Raw genomic sequence first — 17,349 nt, forward strand, 5'->3', positions numbered from 1 at the left:
GTCGAAATTTCCGGAGTCCTCCATTACGGCGTGCCTCATAATCAGAAAGTGGTTTTGGCACGTGAAACCCCATAATTCAATTCAACAATCGTGAAAGTGTTTTTATGAACAAACTCACCCGCCCGATAGGTTGCCTGCAACGTCAGAGCAGCAACGATAGGTATATATATATATATATATATATATATATATATATATATCAAATCGTTAACGGTCATTAACGATAAATAAGGGTCGCCATCACCGCATTTATTTGATGCTGCTCTTGCTGTTTACCAGTATTATATCACGACGCCTTTTGCGGTGCCTCACTTTCCGGAAAGATAATCTGCCCGAACGTCCACGACCAACGTTCTAAAACTGACCCGATGCTTACGCTCGCATAATTTTTTTTTCTCGAGGTTCTTTCGAGGAGAGTTGGTAAAGGGGGTTGCTTGGACCCGAGCAAATGCGGCACTTCAGAGACCAACGGTATTTGCGAAGCGGAGCACCTCGCTCTTGGAAAGTTGTCACCAGCGCTCGTAGCATTCGTCAAAAGTTCTCGGGTCAATGCCCACGTGAAGAGAGCTATCGCACCCGCGAGGAAACCCGAGTGGTGCTGTGCAGTTCCATGCAGGCAAAGCCTTAGAACCAATGTAGTTCTGTAGGGCCGTGGAGAAAACAAGCTACTTAGAAACCAAGTGACAAGTTATCTATGACGCAAACAAGTCAGAGCGAAAGCTTTTGAAAGCGGAGTACGTTTTATGGCAGAATCACGCCCACCGTTGCAACGTCCGGTCAGAATTCGTAACGCAAGTAAAGCCATCGCTGTAACGCAGTTGAAGCGTCGTGCTACTTTAGCTTGGCTTATCCAGATTGCTTGAAGGTGTGGATTAAATTCTGGGGTCTTACGTAGCAAAAACGCGATTTCAGTATGAGGCACACCGTAGTGAGGGACTCCAGCTGAATTTTGATCGCCTGGGGTTCTTTACCGTGCATCCACTGAACGGTACACGGGAGCTATTGCATTTCACTCCCATTGAAATGGCCGGGATTCGTTCCCGCCTTCTCGGGCGTAGTAGCACGATGCCATAGCCACGCCACCGCGGCGGATCAGCATGAAAGGTGTCCAACTGTAAGGTTATCCGTCAGCTGGCGGCCTCGCCTTGCGTCCTGCGTCCTATATTCTATTCGGTGTCCTATATTGGTGGCCTGATAACTTTCGGCAGGCACTGTCTCCTTTAGGGCTCAGCTCTTTGGCGCGCGTTCCTGCGGCAAGCGTCGGCGTTGTCTCTCGGCGTAACCGAGTGAACTAGCACAACGAAAGGTGAAAGCGAACGCGGAGCGCAGCGTGAGGAGAAAAGTGTAGTGCCGCGCAAGCAAGACTCGCGATGCGATGACCGCTACGAGATGGCGCCAGAGGAGCGCGCTGTCTAAAGTCACTGTAACCTGGGTTTAGCGCCGTCGTCTGTTCGCCGATGACTTGCGGCGAGCGCGTCGCACGGTACCATATATGGAAACAACGCGCTGCGTGAGCGGGGGTCTGTCTGCGGCGGCTACTGTGAATCGCGTCACCCACGCGCTGCGTGTCGCGGTCTCCCGATTAGCGAGTCAATCGCGTCACACTTCGCTTTGTTTTCGACGCGCCGCACGACACAGATTGTCCTCGCCATCCAATACATCGCGAAATCAAAACACATATAGAGCTGCGCCCAAATTTCGCATCTGGCAGTGTGGTAATCATCGGTGAATTTTTACAGTGAAGCTGTTTATGGCTAGGTTCTGGCGGATCTCGTCTCTGTCGACATAGACCAACAATTTTTCACACGTGGGCCGATGCCCAAGATAGTGCGTGCAATGCCGGGCCGGTCCGCGGCAGGGTTGAAGCAGAGAGAGAGAGAGATTTGCAGAAAGGCAGAGAGGTAGACCTGAGCTATCACTTGTTCGGGCCTGCTCCTCTACACTGGGGAAAAGGGACGGTTAGGAAAAGGCTTATGGATGATGATGATTATGATGATGATGATGATGATGGTATGAAGAAGAGATGCGCACATACAAGTTCGCAGAGTTGTAGCGTATCCAACGCCGTGCGTCCAACCCAGAGGCTTGGAGAAAGGCTATAGCGGCACTTGTTATCAGGGCTGCGCTGTTTGCATTAGGCCAAGGACCTAAAATAAACTCGTCTGATAGCGGCCTCTTATCGAAGTTTGCAACGGAAGATATCAGTTGCTATCGTTCTTGCGCGTACTCGGAACACACGCAAAATATATGATCAAGTGTTTCTGGTACCTCACAGTATTCACACTTTGGGCTAGTATCACTGCAACCTATCAGGTGTCTATAACGGTTGGTGAAGAGGTGAATGAAGCAGACGTTAAGCGTAGGCTTGGCTGGTAATCCTTCTTCGCTGAGGGGAAGGGCACTGATTTTTTTTTTTTTTTGCATATACGAGAAATGCACTTCTGCGGATGCTCAGGATGCTGTCACTTCGGGCGACAAATGGCCTAGCGATGCGCGCGAAAATATAAGCCTCGTCTGTGGCATTGCGGCAGCGAAGCCACGGAAACGTCTTTGAATGCCCACACGCTCTCCTCGCGTTTCGTAACAATTGACGTTGCCCCAATGCCGAGGGTGTTTGCCCGCATTGCGTCCTTACAGCGTTTCCTTCTGTCCCTACAATGCGCACGTTCACTGGTTCTTCCGTCCCAGGCGCGGGCATCTTCGTGACGTGCGTGGTGGCCGGCTCAGTGTACCTGACGCAGGACTTCAACGTCATGGAGAGGCCGTTCCTCCGCGACGTCATCTTCTACATCAGCGCCACCTTCTGGGCGTTCTACCTCTTCTACACGCAGCGAATCACCATCGCCCACTCCATCGGTGAGTACTCCCGAATCCTCTCTATCTATCTATCTATCTATCTATCTATCTATCTATCTATCTATCTATCTATCTATCTATCTATCTATCTATCTATCTATCTATCTATCTATCTATCTATCTATCTATCTATCTATCTATCTATCTATCTATCTATCTATCTATCTATCTATCTATCTATCTATCTCTTCTCTCATTTTACAAGTAGGCGTATACGTAAGCCTGTTTCCAGAAATGGTATCGTACAGTCCTCGCCAAGACTGCGGGTGGCCTGCAGTGCAGATAACCGTCACTGTCGCCAGTAAATGTAGCGCGATGTGCTCGCAACTGCAGCGAGAAGCAAGTGCGCTGTCTGCGTAGCTGGTCGGTATTTTTCGGGGGCTGCTCACCAAAAAAAAAAAAAAAGAAAAGAAAGAAAGAAAGAACAGTACCGCCACCTAGCGGCCGCGACCGTCGGACACACATCGAACGGCAACTGGAAGGAGTCGTGTCTTTCAGTTTCAGTATTACGTATTCGCATAACAGAATTATGTTTTCTCGTATATTCGTATTACAGTATTCTGCTATCATCTCTGCAGCTAGTATATAAGTCATACTTTACGCATTTTCTGACGCAGTTTACTTTTAAGCGTTCATTTAGTTCAATAAGGCGCTTGCGCTTTGCGGAGGGCCTGGAAGAGTGAGGATATATGCGGCACTTGAGCGCGCGGGACGTACGTCGCCTGCAGTGGTGGTGGTGCTTGTCACGTTGGCAACCCCTTCTCTATTTTTTATTGTCAGTCCAATCGCTCACTCCCCTCAGTGGAAGCCGTTTCTGCGCCTTAGTTCAGTGAGTCGCCGCGATGAGACGCTAGCCAGATGGTACGACTAATCTAGCTATACGTCTGTTTACGTAACGCGGGCGTCTGAGCGCGCGGCGCTGCCGTTCCCGATGAGAAGTAGTAACGCTCTGTCCCTGCGTCTACCAGATGTCCGGTTAATACGCGTCGGATCGGCCGTGTCTGGCTGGCACTGAAAAAAAAAAAAAAAGAACAGAGGAGGCGCTGACGCCGGCAACAGCTTCGCTGTACGTCCATTTTCACAGGATGGAACGGAGGCGGACTTTTTATTGGGCGTGCCTGTGCCCACAAAAGCAAGTGACACGTAGTTCCTATCTTTAGATCACTGTCATCATCATCATCACTTGAAGCACAGCGATAGCGCCGAGCACAGTCGATGATGGTCGAAATCTGACGTGCGAATCAGACGCGCCGGCTATTCATACATGGCTCGATTAACCCATGATTAACCTTCCAGCGTAATCGCTGGTACACGCATAATAAGCTCTATGTATGCACACCAGTATTCCCGTCGCGCACAGAATTTGGTTGCACGAAGCTGGTCGACAACACGGACAACAGATAGGACCATCGACAACATTCGAGAAACTTCTCGTACAAAAACGCGCGTCTTGCGCCGAGCGATAACCTTTAACATTTGTTAGCCGGAAAAATGCGGTCACCCGATAAGAAATAAAGATTTATGCGTTTCAATAGTACCAGTAGGAAGCCAAGACATGCACATATAGGCTCCCTAAGTATTACGTCTTCGTTACGTGCAGTTTTACCAAGCAACCACCTATACTGACCATACTTATACGTTCTGCGTCGAAACATAAAGATGCAGGCATATTTGTCTTGCTTGTGTTTTTACATTAAAGGATATGAAGGAATGATGAAAACTAATTTCTATAAATTGTTACATTAACTTTTTTTATAATGCAAATTAGATATGAAGTTGGAATTTCCAGACTAGCCAGAGCAAATTCGGGGGCTTTTCAGGATATCGTATGTTAGTAGTCTGTATATAACTGGCTGTATTGGTGCTGACTGGCATAAGGCAAACAAGCGGAAACGTTTCCGCTGCAATAGCGAATACGTGCGTTGCTAAGAAATAAGCACCCCTTTCCGTGTGTGCTGTGCGATTCTTTTAGTCTCATTGTTAATATGCGAAGAGGCACGAGCGCGCATTCACCCGTGTGTGCGCTACAATGGTTGGTGAACGCCGAACACGGAAATGCCTAGAAAAAAAAAGAACGTGGATGTATGCCACTGATAACAACTGATACATCAAAGCGAAGCATTATAAGCGACTTCTCACTTTCTTCGCAAGTACTAAGGGTCTGTTTGTTAGCAGGTCTTATGACGATCCAACACCCGACGCCGCCAGCGCGTTATCACCAACCCTGTGATCGTACGGTCGCTTCGCATCTCTCACGCAGGCGGTGTTGCTGAACAATGCCACCAGCTTTCACTGTCGCAGCCGTAAAATTTCACAGAGAGAGAGAGAGAGAGAGAGAGAATGATAAATGAAATGCAGGAAGGTTAACCAGGACTGAGCCCTGTTGGCTACCCTACACCGTGGAAGGGGAAATGGGAGGGAAAGATTAAGAGGAGAAGAGAAAGTCCAGTGTCGATGTAGCCGACGTGGTAAACTTTTCTGCTCTTCATCCACAGACGGTCGCTCAGTCGGCCGGCGCGATCTCCTAGATGTCCTCCAACGTGGAGACGGTGAAATGCGACGGGAGAAACAACAATTACGGATCGCTGGCAAATAAAAAAAGAGAGAAAATCTCGCAAAGAAATTTTTTGAAGCATCTTACGTTTTGTTAGCGGGCGTCGGTGTTTTGAGGATATCGAGCGATTCCACCGCGAGCGCCGCATCGAGAGGCGGAAGGAGCAGAGGCAGTGGAAAGCACGGAGGCGGAAAGAGATGTGCAGGTTCCACGCGGCGGCGGGAACCGCTCGAATCGAAGCCTTCGTCGATGTTATTGAACAGCGCACTACCTTCTTAGCAACCCTTCGCAAGTCGAGACCACACGACCCAGTTGAGTACTAATTTTCATTGGCAACCGCCTCGCTCGACGTCAGACCTGTGGCGCTCGATCGGCCCATGTTCTCGAATAGATAATCACTTTCGCGAGACGACTAAGAGAGAGAGAGAGAGAAAAGCAACTTAAGCGTATTTAAAAAACGCCTCCTACAATACCAATACATTTTCGCTGACCGTGAAAGGACGTTGAGTAGCCAGAAATGAAGTAAAAACAAAAGCGAGGTGGCGACGCCGCCTAAAGGCACCTGGCGAGCATGGTTCATATGCTATATGTGGACGTGCTTACAGATATCAGACTTCACACACGCAACAGACACCTGGGAGGCTCCGACGCGCAGTTCAGACCTGTAGGGGCTCGAGGGGCGATCATCAATCAAGTTCAGGCAGCCGCCGGGTCCCAAGGGATACTGGCAGACTCCTAGCAAGGTTTTCTAAAAAAAAACCTTGCTGGTTTAAAAAAAAACAGCAATCAGTTGGGGTTAAAAAAAAAAAAACCAACTGATTCGCACTGCACAGTGCCTTGCCTTGATCTTGTCCTGACACTACACCCGCTGCTACCGCAAAAATCGCGACGTGTTTCCACGCAGGTCTCGGCGCATGCGGGCCGGACCCGTCCGCATTTACGTGCGCGCCGCAAACGGGTCGCGCTAACTCCGCCCGACTCGACGCTTGTTCGGTGCTGCCGGCTAGCGCTCGCGTGAACTCGACAGGCACATTCCAGCCCGACGAGGCGACTCGACCCGATCCTGTCGGGTTTGCGTAAACGGCCTGAAAGACGAGAAAAAAAACGTGGCGCCAAGCGGCCTATACAGGTGGAGAGTGTCGTGCAGCAGCGAGCGTAACTGTCGCTGAATTGTGCTTGGCCATTTATTTAATTCGATAGAAACATTCTAAACGCACGCCACGTTCCTTTTAATGCAAACAATAAGTAAATTATCACTTTCACAACAAGAAGTATGGGTTAAGTATGGACAGCTGGGCTAGTTGGTTGTGATTGGCATTATGAAACATCGTTCCAGCGCACAATTGAACACGGACGAGAACAGAAGGACAACACGAACGCCGGACTTCAGCTGAATGTTATTCACGGAAAACAGGGCTTTATGTGCACAGGGGGAGGGGAATCATGAGAGTCGTCGAAAGCAAAAGAAAGAATGAAAATAATGAGAATATAAAACGTAAGAAGGCGAAAAACCTTTTTTTCACATCACTCAAGTACAATCTTGCTCGTCTCCGGCCCTACCTAGCTGATTCGACACTCACGTTGGACCTGAGATAATCAAGTTCTATTTTCCCGAGCACAGCAGAAGGAGCACTGACGCAGTAATCGTTTTCATTAGACATACAAGTCTTCGTGTTGTCCTTCCCTTCTCGTACGTGTTCAATTGTGCCCTGGAGCGATGTTTCATCGTGCCAAGAAGTATGGCCACGAGAGTACTACTCCCTCCAGCCGCCTTGGGCGATCGCCGATCTCCCTCGACCAAGAGCTCTTTAAACTCCTTCAGCGGAAAGGCGACCACGTGACACCGAGTGCACCTCCGTCGAGATAAAGACGACGGAGTTAAAAGGGAGTTTGCGGGTGTGCGTGTGACAGGGGTATTAAGCACCGGCGCTGTGGCTACGGCTCCAAGTTAAGGAGCAGGAAATGTGGACACTCATTTCTCTTGTCGTAATCAACGTCCTGCGGGGGAAATTAAGGAAATATAGCCTTTTCGGTGAATAACTTACCGGTCCTAACTATCCTGTGTCCTTTTAATCGATACTCGGAATGTGCGTGCCCGCAATATGTGCCCTCACCATCGATGATAGCCTAGGTCAAGCTTTTCTTTCTTTTTTTTTGTTAAATACTTTTTTTTGGGCAGGACGTGTAATCTGCGTAATTGCCTCTTAGAGCTCTTCAATGCGTCCTCGTATCACCGCCAGTGTACTGATCAATACGCAATCGATCACTGCGTAAGCGTATATGCAGGAGGAGATAACGCGGCGATCGAAAATGGTTCGCAGATTTCTTGCGTATAGCACGCCGAGCGCGATCGTTATGTCAGTATCATCATCACCATCGACAAAAGGCGCGTCGCTTATCGCACGAGGAACAGCTTTTACTTATTTCGTCATTCTGATACGTTTAATTATCCCAGTCGTCCAAATAGCACGCGTTGTGCTTTGGCCCGGTTGTTATAACCTATAGGAAGCAAATCAGCAGCTCCGCGACTCCCGTGCCAAGTATAGCAGTAGTATTCGACATTCAAAGGATATCCTTTTATGCCGCCACATCGGGATGCCAACACTGTGGCAGTTATGGGTGTTGCAGCAACGTTGCTGCGACAAGTAGGTCCGGCAGGTTTTCCGCTTCGGTTTCTGGCGACGGTTTCGCATTTGCCAAAGCGCGAAAGAGCGAAACGAATGGAAACGCGAAAATGGAAGTTGCGTAGAAATCGTCGACGACGACTGTCCGTGTGAGCGACTTTGTCGCGGCGAGGATACCGAGGCAGCTTTTATTGTTTCGTTGCGTTATTCCGCGGAGAACAGAGCCGTTAGCCAGCGTATCTGTAGTGGTAGCGTAGGTGGCCATGCATGTATACGCGTATTCGTCGTAGCGTGTGTTGTCTCATAGCGGCGCGAGTGCCTATCTGGTACGTGACTGTCGTCCTCCCTTCCCGCTGCCGCCACAGAGAGGGAAAGGGGCAAGAGGAGGGATGTGCTGCCCGAGCGCTCCACCCCAGCATCTAAACGATGCAAACCTTCACGCGTCCCGAAGCTCTTTCTCTCACACATATATATATATATATGAGAGAGAGAGAGAGAGACACACTTCGGGACTACATTCAAGAGGTTTGTGACGCCTCCGCATCGCCTCAGTAACTTTCTCCCCATTGCCACATAACAGTGTGCACGAGTATACGGCTGCCTTCCTGATGCAGTTGTAAGCCCTGGCAACGTCGCGTCAAACGCCAGGCATTGAAGTGCCCCCCCTGGTTATACGCCAAAATGTTTTCCAAAATATGAAGCCTGCATGTTGCATTACATCGGGAACCTTACATCTGGAACAAATGGCAGGCAATTTTCTTCGGTCCTCCTAGGGGCATGCCCAGAGGATAGGGAACAGATTTGCTGGCATTTAACACATTAGTGTTAAAGCCCCTGCATCCACGCGCCACCGGAAACGTGTATGGAGGGGCTTTAATTAGTGTTAGTACACTGATCCGGATAAATGTTGCGTTGTATTGACGGACTAGGAAAAAAAAAAGTGTCACTTCGCAGCCTCCGTCAGGCAACTTGTCGTCGTTTGCTTAGGTAAGCCCAAATGATATAAGCTGCCTTAATGCGCAGATACATGCGTCATTTGGCATGTATTCATTCGTAACCAGTTTACACGAATGGAGGAGCAGTATGGCGGCAAAATACGTGCATTTCTGTTTTTTCTTCGTTCTTTTCTTTCTTTTTAAAGTAATTTTTCGCGTGGTACCTTATTTATCCTCTTACTTTCTGAATCCTGTATGACTTGTGTCTGACTCGTGAATATATTTATAACATACAATAGTGCCTCTACGGAGCACAGCACCACCTGCGCAGTAGACGAAAAAAGAAAACGAGAAACAAACAAAGAAAAACAAAGCAATCCTCGCAACGAACCGTCATTTTCTTTGAACATGCGCCTACCGCCGCACACAGCTGTTCGCACAGATGCATTTTTTTTTTCGCAGTACGGCAGTCGTAGACAAGCTGAATGCAGTCGCAACGAGAGCTTGCAACAAAGAACGGAGGACCTATAGGCGAAATTTATTGCCATTTCGCTTCACGCAGACAGCCAGCAAGCGTTTGTCACGAAATTATGCGCACGTTTGGCTGGAAATTTCCACGGACAATTTTCGCATAGACGATCGCCAGAGAATGCCCGATATTGTTCCTTTGTGGGGGTGTCGCAACGTGACGTCACGATACTCCATACTGCTGTCACATGTACACCGATAGGGTTTCCTACAAAACATTACGAGACTTAAAGCTCTGGCTCTGCGATCGTTTAGCTGCTCTGGGGGATGACGGATTGTAGGCGCATTTGTGTAATCTTCGGACCCGCGGCTTCACAAGTTATCGCGGCTTTGATTGCTGCGCCTATAGCTTTGTAAATTTCCGAGCTACCGTACTTTTCTAAGCGCAACATTGCAACAGGTTTCTGCGCACGTGCATTATCGATTGCTAATTATTTCGTTTAGGGCACGACATTTAGTCAAAACTGATCAATCCGCGCAAAGTCCCGGTGCCGTTTGAAGCCAAAAGGACGGCTTTGAGGCAAATCCTCCTTATTCGACACACTAAGACCGTAATGGCCAAAATTCACGTTTCTTGTCGCTCCCGTGGACACTATAGTACCAGATATCACTCTGCAGTCGCCTCCCGTTGATTAGATCACGGTTAATTCGACTGTTCGCATAATTCGAACGCACTTGAAATCCCCGACGAGAAACGACGAGTTATTTTTTGTTGACTTTTCGAAAGCTTTCGATTCATTAAATCACCTTGCATTATTAACAAAATCGGAGCGTCGCGCATTTCGTGGCTTGGCCTTAAATTTTATGACGTCATACCTAACCATTAGAAAGCAAAGTGTAACAATAAACGAAGAATTCTCAGTGACAAAAACTGTGAGAACAGGTGTTCCGCAGGGCCAGCGTGGTAGGACCCTCATTACTTCATCTTTATATTAATGATATTGTTAACATATAGGAACAGGCTTCATTCATAATCTATGCAGACGACACGAGTATATTTTTAAGTTCCGATAGTCTTGATAATCTTACTCTTAATGCAAACACTGTTCTCGATAAATTAAATAACCGGAGTATAGCAAATGCGCTGCAAATCAATCCTACAAACACCAAAGCAATTTTGTTTACACCATACCAAAAACATATACACTTTAATTTTAATGTTGAAATCGGTTCTAATAAAATTGATTTAGTGTCAGAAACTAAAATCATTGGCGTAATGTTCAACGAACACTTACTCTGGAATTCTCAAATTAAAAGTATTCGTCGTAATCTCGCAAAAATAGTTGGGATGCTGTGCAACTGCCGGTATGTATTACCTGAGAGACTGAAGCTCTTAGTGTACAACTCACTTTTTTCCGCCCAAGTAAATTACTGCTCGTTAGTATGGAGTACGACGTCGCACATAAATATAGATAAGATTAATAGATTACAGAAGAAAGCTATTCGTCAAATTGCAGATGTTCCTTGGGGTTTACCATCACATAATCTATTCCTTAGGTACAGCATCTTACCTTGTGGGGTTCTCACCCGTGCTCTTGGGACAAAGGAACGACAACACAGTAGTGCGAACAATCACAACGGCATTTATTGCACCTTTCATAGACTAATGCCTGCTATCCGAGTTGCTATCCACAAAACATGCCGATGGGCGTGCGACAAATCGCGGAAGTCCGACTCACCGCAACCGGAAAACGAGCGAATATGTTCGCCCCATGCTGGACACCAACGCCTGGTCGTTCGCGCGTACGGTCACGCGAATGGTGGCGCGTTCTAACGATCGTGTTCGTCCATTCCGGGGAAGGCCTCGCGAGACGGTCTTGCAGAACCGTGGATCGGCGCACGCGCAGAACGTCCGCGCCGCTTGCCGATCCCCAGCCCAAGAGGAAGAGCCGTCTCCTTTCCGCGCCCAAGTAACCCCGCCGTTAGGTGGCGTTAGCAGGGCCACACTCGCGCCATCTCTCGCAATGCGCTTCAAGCAGACCGACTGCCGCTGGCACCAAGCCACACGGCGAAGCCGAATTACAGGAGAAGGGAGCTATGCGGGAAAACAACATATCAGGGGACGCGTGAGAGTCGCGCATCCCCACAATCTTGTGAGCAGTTCTATAAGTACCGAATGTTACTCCGTTACAAAATGAATCTAAAGTATAATAACACGTCATTTATGTCACTGTGCAACCTAAGGAGCGCTCCGGAAAAAAAGCATACAGCTTCCGGAGCAGGACAACTTTGCTAGAACCTTTCTGTAGGACAAATCATGGCTCTAACAGTATAGAATATCATTTAAGCAGACTTTTGAATGAACTAGTTACTTCTGATGTAAATGTCCTCGATGTGAGGCATAGCGATCTTAAATTTTACTTTCTAAGCAGTTTTTAGTAGTTTTGTTAATACATTATCATGTACCCCTATTGATATGTTCTGAATATGTTAAATGTGGGATATCTTTTTTCTTTTTTTCTTTTGTACTTCACCATATGTATGTACTTTACCTATCCACAATTTTTTCTTTGCAGTTCATAAGCGGTGATTTTTGCATTCCCACTAGAATCAAAGTTTTTGTGATATTGTATAATGCTCTAATAATGATAACAATCACTGTCGCGCTGCCATTGACTGTCTGTAAGGGTATAGGGATACCGTCAAGATTGTCGATAAAAAAAGCTTTTTGTCCCTGTTCCCTGCATTTCTCATCTATGAAGGGCAGAAATAAATTGAATTGAAATTGAAAGGACAACTCGTTTAGTTGCAACGCGAAAGCATGTCACTTCGGGTAACGGACGGACGGACGGACGGACGGACGGACGGATGGACGGACGGATGGATGGATGGATGGATGGATGGATGGATGGATGGATGGATGGATGGATGGATGGATGGATGGATGGATGGATGGATGGTTGGATGGATGGATGGATGGATGGATGGATGGATGGATGGATGGATGGATGGATGGATGGGTGCTATGAGCGCGTCCCCTTTGAAACGGGGTGGTGGGTTGCGCTACCAAGCTTTTTTTTCATATTTTGGCTTGTGTATTACCTTTTTTATCTTTTTTAACAAGCAAACATTCCCAGCATCAGAAGTTGTAAACCATCATTGGTAACTTTCTTCTTCTTCTTTTTTTTTTTGCACGTCGTCTCCGTTGTTTGTGGTCTCCCTACTTTTCTGCCACCACACCTCCAATCGCCTTTACTAATCTCTGTTGCGGACATGTTTGCTTTTCCCCCTGCTATCCCTGAATTTCAGTCCTCAATCAGCCGCTGTGCGCGAGTCCGAGAAGACGACAGCGGGAACTTTTGAGCTGTGAAAAGCCAGAGCGATCGCCGCTTCCTCCGCCACATGGGAAGCTGCACGTTATTCACAGCTTCAGCGATGCCGGTGGAGAGAGACATGGAGATAAGCGCGGTTCCGAGGGATCGCGCGCAACTTCGCGCAATTTTATAGCCATATAATCACTCAGCGCATATCACTCATATCAGTCACTGGCTACGGCATTCCGCTGCACAGAACGAGGGATTCGATTTCCGGCTGCGGCGGCCGCATTGATACGGGGGAGGGAGGTAGAGTAAAAAAAAAAAAAAACGTACAGTATACTAAGATTTAGGCGCAGGTAAAATAGGCGCAGGCGCTCACATTGAATCGGGAGCGTCCGTCAACCCACAGTTCAGCGGATCATCGCAATAATCACCCATACTAAATCCTGGCTGCTCTTCCAATGTCCCTGTAAAACCCCTTACAGTCGGCCACCATATTTGTCACCCTTATATATGGCCCATAGACTGCCTCTTATGGACAGCGTATAGACATGTGCAGAACTTTGTATCGCCTATCGTCTCTAGCATGCGTATATGTAAAGAAAGAAAGATAGAAGGAAGGAAGGAAGGAAGGAAGGAAGGAAAGAAAGAAAGAAAGAATGAAAGAGACAGTATGCAGATACTAACTATCCTGCGATATGCCTCAGGATGTGCTTAATTTTATTTTTGCGAGAAAACTATCTTGCGCGTTTGTGCGCAGGACCCACCGCGCAGCTCGTCTCCATATGTTCAAGGCCACGAATAAAGCTGAATAAGAATAAAGTATATTGTTTTGCTCGCCTTCTGTCTTGAAGGAACACCTGCACCTACCTATGTCCGCGCTCATTGTAGGCAGCACAATGTAAAGTCAACGACGTCCGTGGAACACACGTCAGCGGACCCTCGCGCATGTGTTCCAGCAGTGGCGTAGTCAGAAATTTCGTTTGAAGGGGTGGGGGGGGGGGGGGGGGCGCTCACGTTGCAGCTCGGTCTCCTCCTTATAGAATTTGTCGAGGAATCAAATACATTAATGATAACTGCATTGCGATTGCCAAAGATGCTGCAAACAAAATCTTCAACGCTGCGCACTCTCAAAACTAGTAAGACATGTATTCTGTCATAAAATAATATACTCGTATGTCTCAAAAATTGTGCCCGAAATAAGTGGCAACAATGCTTCCATGTTGTTCTTGTCTATTTAATAAGTAAAGGAAATATCACACGAGCTTTAGAACTATATCTGTTCGAAACCAGCAAAGCAGTGCATGCCGCTGATATGAAAAACGTAAAGGACATGAAAGGAACGAGTTGAGGACAAATATTTTAATAAAACTTCGTCATTCCAGAACCTTGTTTACATTTTCGTGCATATGCAACGGCCAGGGAAAAATCTCAATGACGCTGTCCTTTGTTCGAATGTATTGCGCAGGAACAGCTGTCACCGGTCGTGTATTGTATCTGCACCAAAATTATAGTCTCAAAAGAGAGCACATATAGAAAGCAACACTTCTGCAAAATATACGAGGGCGAGGCAAATGAAAGTGAGCCAGTACGAATACATGACAAACGGGATACTTTATTTAAAAGTAGTCTCCATGAGCATTTAGACATTTGTCCCACTGACTAACGAGTAGCGTGATTCCCGCCTTATAAAACTCCTTGGGTTGTTGCTTAAAAAAGTCTGTAACTGACGCTTTCACGTCATCGTCCGACACGGATCAGGTTACCTTGAGCTGATTTTTCAATCGCCCCATAATGTGGAAGTCCCAAAGCGACAGGTCTGGGCTGTATGGCGGATGTTGCAGCATTTCTCACTTGATATTTGCCAGTTTTGTGTTAACCACATCAGTGACGTGGGGACGGGCATTGTCGTGGAGCAAGATGACCACATTCGTCAATTTTCCACCTTTTTTGTTCTTGATTTCGACAGGCAGCCGATCTGGCGTTTCCCAATACCGGAAACGATTGGTAGTCTCTCAAGGATTAGCAAATTGCATCAGTAATGGCCCCTGATGATCGAAAAAAAAAAGTCAACAACACGTTTCTGGCAGAAATGACGGCCTTTGCTTTCTTTGGGGGTGGTGAATTCGAATGTTTCCACTGTAAGCTTTGCGGTCATGTTTCAGGCTCGTAGTAGTGGTGCCATGATTCGTCCCCGGTCACAATTGCAGACAAGAAGTCGTCAGCCTCATTGTGATACCGGATCAGATGAGCCAAGGCAGTGCCGAACCTCTGCGTCTTCTGGCAGTAGTTCAAAGTCTTGGGCATTCATCGTACACACAAGAGCCGATAACCGAGATGTTCATGAATTATGGTGTGACCCGAACCGTGACTGATGTTCACACGCCCTGCCAGTTCATCGATGCTCATCATTCGTTCTTGTCTAAACAGCCCATCAGCCTTTACGGTTGTGCTGGTGGTGATTGCACAGTGTCTTTGGTCCGGTCTTGGATCGTCTTTGCAACTTTCACGTCCTTCTTTGAACCGTTTGCTCCAACGCTTCACAGTGGCCAACGAAACGTAATGTTCAACGTACGCGGCAGCCATACGGTGACTAATTTCTTTTTGGGAAATACCTGCAGCTGTCAGAAACCTCACGGCACCACCCTGTTAAGCTTTCGGAGTGTCCATTAGGTCAAGTAACCAAGTTCAATCCAGTGTATGAGAGCATTAAAGAACCTTTATCCTCACACCTGCGTGTAACTTTTGTAAATGAGAGACGTCTCTGTGCTACGCGCATGCTGTGCGCATAATGAACCGAACCATATTTGCGCCGGGTGGGTTGGCTCACTTTCATTTGACTCGCCCTCGCACATTAAAATATCGAAGATACAGCTTGATAAAGGGCAAGACAGTGTCACTGGAAACAAAGTTCAGTACACAAACCTCGCAACAAGCAAATTGAATATACCCGTATAAGGCTCCAATAAATCTAAGTATTTAAGAAAAAGTCACTATATATAACGTGTCAAAGAAGGCAAATAAACATGTTGCAAAATCGCAGATTCACAGATCAGAGAATCCTAGGGCCCGTTCCTGCCCCTGATTATTGCGCGTGACGGAAGGCGGCGCGCTTCCTCCCCGCTTTTCTCCCTTGCGCACAGAAGACATAGACTCCATCGTCGGCTCATCCATGCTACCCATCCCCCCTACGCTTTCACTCGCACATACAGTATGCGGTGCGCGGTCGCGATGTTATCGCCCTTGGACTTTATACAGAACATGAAGGCGACGGCAACGGCAAGAATGCGCCTGGAGTGTCCACATAATTGCTATCGCTATAATATGATAAGGGTATCCGGCAACTGAAGCGTCCCATGGCCCATTACTTCCCGCAAAATAAGTGAAAAAATCCAACTTTCACCGTGCGACAATTCGCTGCGCCGCAACTCTTTTTTCTTTTTGTGGGGCGGGGCATCGAAATGAAAAAAAAAAAAAGAACACGAAGGAAAGCATGTTGGCCACAATCGAATGCCTACTTCGGACAGCTACCGAAGGAATATCGAACCTGAGACGCTTGGTCCACAGAGAACCATACGCATACTGCTCGTACACCAGCGAGACTACACTTTCCGGAGAGGTTGGCTCAAGCGACGGTGTTGCAATCCGTCGAGTCCCCGCAGTGATAGCGGCGAGCGACCATTGTTTCTTTTTCTAGGGATATATAACAATGACGAGAACGCGGCCTCTAGCAACAGCCTTCGCAGCCGCTGGAAAGCCGCGCTGCTCAGCCCCGCCCTCGAGGATCAACTATGGGCCGTCCAGCGGGCCGAGGATGCCGCCAGGACCCACGAACTCCTGGCGTCGTGGTGGTCGGGGCAACACGAGAAAAACGCATGCGCTCTCGCTGGCTTTGGCAGCACGCGGGTAGCGAGAAGAAGAAAATTGAAGAGGCTCAATGTGGGTCCTCTTGAATAAAAGTCAAGCTACAAAAGAATAAATAAGAACGTAGTTACCTTTGTTGGCTTTAGTGTCTTCACATGGATGCTTTGGCGCTGGTGAAAAAAAAATGTTAATATTCTTTTCTGTGACATGACGGCACAAATGAACCACCACAACGCTGTCTCATCAGACTTCGCTGCGTGCTTTGTCAACTCTAGAGTAGTACACTCTAGCCAACTTGTCTGATAGTGTGTTGATTTGGCCTGTCTTGTTGTATGGTCCGATGTACGACTTTAGAAAAGTAAATGCACCCTTGGCGCCAAATGTTTATAACAACATTAAACCCAAAACGTTCTGGAATTGTAAATCTAAAGCAGAATTAACTTTCGAAATGTGAACACACTTTTTGGCATCAAAAGGTTATGAGAACATTATACCCGTAAAGTTTATACCCACGTGTACCTAACGCACGGTACGCAGGCGTTTTACAACCTTCTGATGCTTCTCCGCGCCTTAGCATTGGGTCCTCTTCCTCGCGGTTTTATTAAGGTGACAAGTGGCCACAGAGGCAGGATGGCCACTGCGTGTGAAGACCTTAAACGTGCTCCGTTCCGAATTTTGGCGACCTCGGTAGGAGAGTATACGTTGCGATCGCTCAATGACGAGATAACGGG

General features: G+C 47.5%; 1 protein-coding gene across 2 annotated transcripts in view; it reads left to right on the top strand.

Annotated features, from left to right (window-relative positions):
- LOC126547951 (mitochondrial sodium/calcium exchanger protein-like) overlaps window positions 1–17,349 on the top strand; it is a 150,363-nt gene that overhangs the window by 106,389 nt on the left and 26,625 nt on the right. For both annotated transcript variants that reach the window (XM_050196018.3, XM_050196025.3), the window contains exon 6: window positions 2,689–2,856. In XM_050196018.3, coding sequence (XP_050051975.1) covers window positions 2,689–2,856 — 168 coding nt within the window. The remainder of the gene's footprint in view (window positions 1–2,688; window positions 2,857–17,349) is intronic.

The sequence above is a fragment of the Dermacentor andersoni genome, chromosome 3 (genome assembly GCF_023375885.2).
Source record: "Dermacentor andersoni chromosome 3, qqDerAnde1_hic_scaffold, whole genome shotgun sequence".
Taxonomy (NCBI): Eukaryota; Metazoa; Arthropoda; class Arachnida; order Ixodida; family Ixodidae; genus Dermacentor; species Dermacentor andersoni.